Source organism: Oryzias melastigma, unplaced genomic scaffold (assembly GCF_002922805.2).
Source record: "Oryzias melastigma strain HK-1 unplaced genomic scaffold, ASM292280v2 sc01644, whole genome shotgun sequence".
Taxonomy (NCBI): domain Eukaryota; kingdom Metazoa; phylum Chordata; class Actinopteri; order Beloniformes; family Adrianichthyidae; genus Oryzias; species Oryzias melastigma.
Genome location: NW_023418225.1, coordinates 1 through 8,297, shown reverse-complemented (window position 1 = coordinate 8,297; position 8,297 = coordinate 1). Strand labels below are relative to the sequence as shown.

The following is an 8,297-nucleotide window of genomic DNA, read 5'->3' as shown; positions in this document are numbered from 1 at the left end:
GCACTAGACCACTTATGATGAAAATTTTAAAGAAATTTGATGATTTGGGTTTTCGGCGCTGCATCATCGTTCAATCAACACCCGCGCATATTTTCTTTAGAAACTTCTCTTCCATAGATTATTTAGTCATTTTAGTATCATTGTGGTGGATAGATGGGATTTCTGACCATTATTTTTCTATAAATAAATGAAGCTTCATCCTGTAGAAAGCAGAACGTGGACCGCGGCGCAGTGCTCCACCTGGTGTCTCAATGGGTAAGTGAGGATGAAGAATCCCCTCCTGGACAAGCAGCTGATTGAAAAATCACGTTTTTTTATAATCTTCACGAATGTAATGCTGTAATCACAGTATTTAAAAAAAACAGGCAATGTTACAAAATACTTCTTTTTCTAAATATATTTCATTTGTTAAAAACAGGTCATGAAATCAGCAGCAGTGAGTGGACTGATGAATGGAGCAGATAAAGACTGATAAGAGAAGCATCAGGAACACCAACCCTCTGGTGCTGAAGGTGCAGGATGGAAACCAGCAGCTCTTCCTGTCTGTTGAAGTATGAGAGGACTGATGGGAGAAATGCTGAAACTCTGAGCAGTGGTGGAAAATGAGCATCAACGCTGAAGATTTTCACAATAAAAGAGCCATACTCTAATGTGTAGAGTAGTTTATTAGTTCTGTTTGTCAGAGTGAATGTATTCGATAAATAAAAATATCTTCATTCTGGAGGTCTTCTTCTTTATTTATTTCCTTTCACGAAGCATCAGGAACATCAGAGACACAAAACCAAAAACAGAATACAACACATTCCCACAACTTCGCGAATGAAAGGGAGCAGCCCCTACTAAATCAAAATACTCATATGTATAAACAAATATACACAGTATAGATGACCTCGTCGTCGGTCATTCACGAGCAATGCAATAAAACAAACAAAAAGAAATCAAAAAATAAAAATCAATTACTATTGACATAACTTTCCGATTCGATTCTCCTATACATATGTTTAAACTGGAGAATATTTGATCTGGCTGGAACATACTGGGTCAAGAGGTCAGTCATGTGTTTTGGTGCTAAACCGTTAAAAGCTTTATAAGCTTTATAATCTATCCTCTGACAGACTTGTGTAAAGACCTCAGAACTGGACTGATGTGGTCTACTTTCTTGGTCCTTGTGAGAACCCGAGCAGCAGAGTTCTGAATAAGATGCAGTTTCCTGATGGATTTTTTTGGTAGTCCTGTTCAAAAGTTACTGTGTTGTAGAGGCCCCAAAGAGCATGAAGGTGCAGTAGTCCAAGGTTACAGATTTTGGTCTGTTGGCTAAAGGGGTCATTCTAAAACTAGAGGACATTTCACGTCCCACTCATCATATTTCAAATAATTCAATTTTGAAAACGCAAAAACATACAATGACAATGCATCTGTCTTGAAAACAGATGTGTAAAAAAAACTAAGAGAAAAGAATGCTTGAAAAGACTGTAGTACCCTTTAAAATAGATTGTTTTCTTTTGTCCCAAATGACTAAATTAAATCACAAATAACTAGCTAAAATAAAATGTGTCAGTTTTTTTTATTATCTTTTTCATTACTTTATTTTCTAGCTTTGGGAACATTTGTTTTACAAACACAATATTTTTTTAAAAAAATGTATGATTTATGGAATTTGTGTCCCACAACATGCATTCAACCTTGTTACCATGACCTTTGCATGTTAGAAGAAGAATACAGGAGAGAATCACATGATTGTAGAGCAAAGAAAAGGGATCTCCTCTCTTGTATTTTCCATATTTTTGAAACATTTTCAGCAATTATTGAATGTCTCACTCATCCCCATTCCATCCCAAAACCCATATAATCTGAATGAGAGATTTTTTTTTCTTTAGTCATGTAAAAAAGTAAGTTTGTTTTCTTGGTTTGCAGTAAAAGGTACCTAAACATCCTAACATTCTCATGGATTTGCAACCCTGTTTGTAATTTAAACCAATAAGTTACATTAGCTGAGATTATAATATTGCTACACTACATAATTTTTGCACTTGCAATATTGAATTATTTCATTTTATTTCCCTAAGGTAACCCAATTATATGTTTACCTTTGCTTCTTTTTACCAATTTAAAACCATCCGCATCCACAGAAATGTATTGATGTTTCCTGTCCATCTAATCCCATTCAAAAGTATCCTGTAAAATCAAACAAAAAATAGTAAATAACAAATAGACTGCACAGTTAGAAATAATATTACTTACTTGACAGTTCTATTTCACTTTCTTTAAGATCGAGGTGCCGGTGGAATTGTCAATTTTGTACAGGAGACCACTTCAATGCAAACAGTGCATTCAACAGAAGAAAGGAAAAGAATACTTATTGTAAAATTTATAGTGTTAGAAATACAGCATACATCTATGAAATTGTATCATTTTATTTAGTTTAAGATCTGACTACAACAAGTCAAATTTTACTCAAAAGCACTTAATCAATCATATTACATAATGAAGTTCAGTCAAAAGGAAATATGACTTAGTCAATTTTATGGTGACCTAAAATATGAAATGTTACCAGATATTCACGTCATTTGATCACAAATAAATGCAACGTTTACTCAGTTGAGTTCCATATTTAACAAGAAACATATTTTTATAACAATAAAAATTTCTTGATAGTTCTATGTAAAATCATTATCTCATGCCATATTCTTACATTTGTCTCAGTTTGTGCTCACCTGTCTCCTCGTGGATCATTTTTTCTTCTGGGTACAAGGTCGAGCCTTTTATCCACTCCCTTTATGACCCATTCTTCAGTAACCACCCCATGATTATAACTTCTGCTATGAGAAATCGTTGGGCTTGGAGCACGTTCAGGTCTTGCAGGTCTGTGTGCGGGTTTGCGTGTTGGTGTAGGTTTGGGTGTTGATGCAGTTTTAGGTCTTGGAGGAGGTCTGGGACTCTGTACAGGTTTGGGTTTTGATGCAGGTTTGGGTGTTGATGCAGGTTTGGGTGTTGATTTTTGTGAAGGTCCAGGTTTTGGGGCAGACCCAGGTGTTGGTGTGACTGTTGGTTTTGGTGCAGGTCTGGGTATTGGTCCTGCTTCCAGTGTAGAGAGTATTTTTTTACAAAGTAACAAATTACTGTGATCTAATTACTTGTGTCAGTAACAAAATCACGTAACAACTTACAATTCAAACTTTGGTAATTAAATTGCATTTACTAGACTACAGAAACCCTCATTACTTCATTATTCACATTTTGATGCAGTTAAAAACAAAGACTAAAACAATATATTTATGTCCTGGAGATGAACTAATGTCCACTGCTCAAGTGTCCAATATACATTTGTTCATGTTCATGTGGTGAAATTAATGAGGTGGTACTAAAAAACCTTATTGCCCTTGTGTAACCTCTGTTTTGAGTTTTTAGATTCTACATTGGTATCTTGTTTGTGTTAGCTATATTCCTTTGAGAATGAGTATGTGAGTGGAAAAAGTAAAGTATATATTTTCATACCATTCCCCTCATCAGTCGGAGCAATCTGTCATATAGGAAAAATTAAAATTAGTTTTAAATAACTGATTCAAAAAAATATCATTAGAATTGCGTGTATACATGTATAAACGGAACCTGATTTGGAAGTCCAGAGGGATCTTTTGAAAATTTGGAAGAATCCAAAGGTTCGCTAATATAGTCCTGAAATAAAGAACAAAGGGAGTAATAAGACAAAAAAGAAACCACTTCTTTTGTATCAACTTATTTTCAATTTATCTTTTTTACATTCTCTTTTCTTGCCAGCTTTTTCAAAACCTTGCAGACCTCATCATGGATTTCACCTTCATGTTTCAAATACATCTTCTGAACCATGGGCGTAATCTCTAGGAAATTGTTCATTTTAAAGGGAACGATGTGAAAAATAATCTTGCCAAAGCAATATATGCTAAATTAATCCTCTATTTAAATTGTGCAGAGAAGAAAAACATAGACAATAGAGAATATGGTTTGTATGATCTCATACCTTCAAATGTTGGCCTCTTCTTTGGATCACCTTCCCAGCACTTCTCCATTAGATCCAGGAAATCTTTCATTTCTGCGGTATCTTTCTTTGATAGGTCAACAAGAGTGGGTCTTTGACCTTTACAGACTTGTTTTTTCACCCTGTTCTCATTAGCAACTTTGTTGCATAAAAATGAAACCAGAAATAAAAATATTATTTGGAGACAAATGGAAATCTGCTTTTTTATTCCCTCTATATCTTTTCTAATATGTGTATTATTAAAAATGAAACTGATTGAATTTACTTGGATAAGGTTCTTTTCCAGAAAGGATGGTCCATATAAATATAGCAAAGCTGATGAACACAGAAAAATTTAATTTGTGACAAATATATCTGAAGTGAAGTTAATGTGTTTCTAAATGAAATTTAAGAAGAAATAATTTTTAAATTGCCCAAGTAATGCTAAGTGTATATTTAAAAAATAGCATAATGTTCTTGAAAAAAAACATATTTACCTATACACATCAAAAGAACGAGCAGGTTTGTAATCTACATTGAAAGCTTCAGGTGGCATGTACTTAAAGCTGCCTGCATTGCGCTTTTCATTTTGATTGGATGTTCCTTCTTGATTGTTGCTACTAGTGATGGACAATACGCACAGACCAAAATCTGCCAGCTAAAGAGTTGCAAAAACATTAGATAACTTTTTACATCCATAGTAAAAAGTGAACCTTCTTTTAATTTAATTCATTTTACCTTGGCATGAAGATCATCAGATAACATTACATTCTGTGGTTTTAGGTCACGGTGCAGGAAACCCTCTGAGTGAAGGAAACGCATTCCTAAAGCCACTTCATGGATCAAACGGCAGGCAAGTACAAACGGTGGAGGACCTGACAAGTTTTTGCAAAGAGTCTTAACAGATCCTCTTTTCATGAACTCCATGACCATTCCTTTTTGTTTGACTTGTTCATCAGGAGGAGTTCCCTCATAAATGCCATAAATCCTCAGGACATTTTGACAGGAGAACACATTCTGAAATTTAGCCTCGTTTAACAGCGTTGTCTCCAAACTGCAAAAGGAAAAAACACGTTTAATGATTATGTAGTAGACTATGGGCTAAATTACCCATATATTAGTACATGTACTATTAGTAAATTAATTAAATAATATATATAAATTAATTAAAAAAGGAAAAACTGACCTGACATCATTAAGTAGTTTAATAGCCACATAGTGTCCCATTTTCTCATGCCAGGCCTTATACACAAAGCCAAAGGCTCCTTTGTCAATCGAAGTCCATTCTGACAAAGAGTCATTATTAAACCTTTTAGGCTGCAGTTTATCTTCCATCCTTTTTCTGATGGGTGATGAGAGCTTTAAAATACAAATAAAGAAAATTAAAGGAAGAATAAAGAGCAGAAGTCACCAACCTTTTTGAGACTGAGGGCTACTTCATGGGTCTTGAGTCATGCCAAGGGCTACCATTTTGAACTAATGACCAAATCTGCAGCATTTTAAACAAAATTAAAAATATTTGAACTGGAGTAGGTCCAAGGTCACCCAAACTTATCTGAAGTTCATGAATCATAAATATTTTTAAGACATTTTACTTAAAATTACACTTAAAACTTTAATTCTATGTTGTAAAAACAGTTCATTAAACATTTCCACAGCAAAATTAACCAAAATTTTCCCTACAGAATTTTATGTTTTTGCATGATTTTATGTATAGTGTGTGAATACAACATAGAAAAATGACAAAATAAAGGTAGACCCTATATTCAGAAGGTTACCGAATAAATGTTCTAAATGTAAAATGTTGTATGTGATTTCATATTATGATTATTTGCAGATCATAAGTGCAAATACTCTAACTAAAAAAAGAATAATAAAAAAATAATGTTGATTAATTGCAATTCATTTTTTTCCAGATTTGTGATTAATTAGTGAATTTTTTTTAATCGATTCCCAGCTCTAGTTAAAATCAAAACAACCCAGTTCTGGGTCAGTCCATATTTGACCCAGCACAGGGGTTACATAATAATCAAAGTTGGGTCATTTTTAACCCAGCGTTTTTAGGACTTAATGGTGACAATGAACAAATAAAGCTAAAATAAAACTCAATAAGATAATGTAATTGTGACATTGTGTGTTTTCTTTGTGAATTCTGAGCTTGTTCTGGAATGTGAAACCATGAGCAGAGATTCCACAGATTTCGAACGCCTAACAGATGTACCTGCTGAACAAGCAACACCTGCAACCTGGTACCTGGTATCGATCCAGGACAAAAACAGATGGCGAGTACCAGAATGAGAAAGAAGTCCTAAAAAAGACAGAGAAGAGACAGGACGGGAACCAGGATTAACACTTTTTCCGCTGGGAGAGGATGAAGAAGGGAATGACCTGTCCGTGGAGAGAACGCAATGCAGTACCGAGAAGCTCCATGGTAGTGGGCAAAACCCAGAACAAATCTGGTCAATATTTTTGCCCTGGTCCCAGCAGATCAGAATCGTAGGAGTGGCAGTAGAAGATGTTTGTTTTTCAAATCGCCATCTTCTCACATAATGTCACAAGTTACGTGACATTCTATAAATAACCCACAATAAACTAGGTGAAACCCTAAAGTAGGATTACAGCTTTAAAAAAAAAAAAACATGATAACCGACTCTAAAAAAAGTCTCTTGACCACTTAATTTTAACAGTTACTATCTAGTTTGCACCACTTAATATCTGTTTTTTTCTTTTAACTTAAATTTTTTATGTCGCTTTAGGGGCTCCATAAGTTCCTTCTTAAATCCATTATTATACACTACTTTTTTGTCACTGAAATTAAAGCAACATAAAAATATTCTGGCATGTTTTATAAGCAATTTCAGAAATAAAGAGATTTCAGGTTTCTACTCACCGAGTTTACTCTTGGACTGTATGGAAGTTCAAGACGGGGATAGAACTGCAGCTTTTAGAAACAATACTGGAAGTCTAAAAGCTGCAGTTGAAGCGCTGCTGACAAGAAAAACCTGAAATGATCAAAGTGCACGACAGTTGTTTTTCAAGTTCATCTTCAATGCATTCCTCCATTAAAAAGGGTACAAGAAAATATGTGTGTGTGTGGGAGGGGTTTGTGAATGTCTCGAGTTTTCTGAGAATCCATTTTGCACCAACAGGCAAAAGCCTGAACTGTTTAAATCTGGTTTTTCACATTTCGGAATTCTTTTAATTTTCTTTGTGGACATGTATTAATGGGGGGGTCTTCCGCTCTGCAGAAACTATGTCCTATAACGAAATAATGAAATAATCATAATAGAAAGACCACTGGGATCGGTTTTAAAATACATCAAGATTCATGTGTTTCATGCACAGATGGAATTTTCCGATCCAGATTTGTGTCTTCCACATTATAGATGAGGTGATTACTGTTTCTTAACCAGTTCTGTTCTGCAGCTTCAGCCGACATCAATAGGCGCGGTCTGCTCTTTCTCTCTGCATTTCCATTCCCGTGCCCCCTCCCACTTCCCCACCCTCATTTACTCTCAGTTCAGTGAGGACCTCATTCACCAGTAGCTGCCCGCAGCACCACATCTCTCCCATCCTTTTTCCTTATCCTCTGCCATCCAAAACAGCATTTTTTTAGTCTCCTTTACTTTCCTTACTGGTTTATTTTGTTGAGGATGCACGAGGCTTGAGAATAAGAAGAAGGAAAGGTCTCTACGCTCTGTCTTTGATAGGGAAGCTGAGATGAATCTTTAACCACAGTGGGACAATTGAGGAGCATCCCTCATACAGGGAAACTGCATCCTCTTGAGGAGCGAAAGAAAATCCTGAGAGGGCGGCTTTTTCTCTGACGGATGTTGTTCAGACCAGTGCTTTGTGGAGACAGACTAAAAAGACTGGCAGAGGGCAGCAACAGACGGAGTATTGAGCAACCAAACCACATGGGTTTGAGGAGGGTGGGGGTCCCAAGTCTACAAGTGGTTTCTGTTTTTTAAAACAAGGAGGAGAAAGGAGTTTTATTTTTGCTCTAAAATTAAAACAAAATCTGCAAGAACACAGGATTGATTTTTTTTTTCTTTTTGGTGAAAGACTGCAGAGATTTGGGCATCTCGTGTTCAAGTGACTGTGGAATTACAAATGGAAACTAAAGAGTCTAAAGCCCAGACTGACAGGTCATAAAGACACCATTTGGGAACACCAGCTAAAGGGTTTTAGGTGTCAGCTGGACAGAAGTGAGTTTGCTGCTTGAGTGAATAGAACTGGAATAAGAAAAAAAGAAGAAAAGCAACATTTTATTACAAGCACACCTAGAAGAGGATCCGGTTAT

General features: G+C 35.6%; 1 protein-coding gene and 1 long non-coding RNA gene across 2 annotated transcripts; both read right to left on the bottom strand.

The window, feature by feature from the left end:
• Window positions 1–1,596: 1,596 nt before the first annotated feature.
• On the bottom strand, window positions 1,597–3,251 carry LOC118598512. Its single transcript, XR_004947579.1, has 3 exons — window positions 2,715–3,251; window positions 2,242–2,311; window positions 1,597–2,175 (listed from the first exon to the last, which is right to left on the bottom strand). It is a non-coding gene; the product is annotated as an uncharacterized LOC118598512 (long non-coding RNA).
• A 490-nt stretch (window positions 3,252–3,741) lies between these two features.
• Window positions 3,742–5,330, bottom strand: LOC112139809 (receptor-interacting serine/threonine-protein kinase 3). The gene is made up of 6 exons (XM_024262641.2): window positions 5,181–5,330; window positions 4,733–5,048; window positions 4,492–4,652; window positions 4,281–4,330; window positions 3,998–4,153; window positions 3,742–3,857 (listed from the first exon to the last, which is right to left on the bottom strand). Exons 1-6 carry the CDS (start codon window positions 5,327–5,329, stop codon window positions 3,742–3,744), a joined length of 948 nt encoding a protein of 315 aa, XP_024118409.2. The 5' UTR covers window position 5,330.
• Window positions 5,331–8,297: the final 2,967 nt, after the last annotated feature.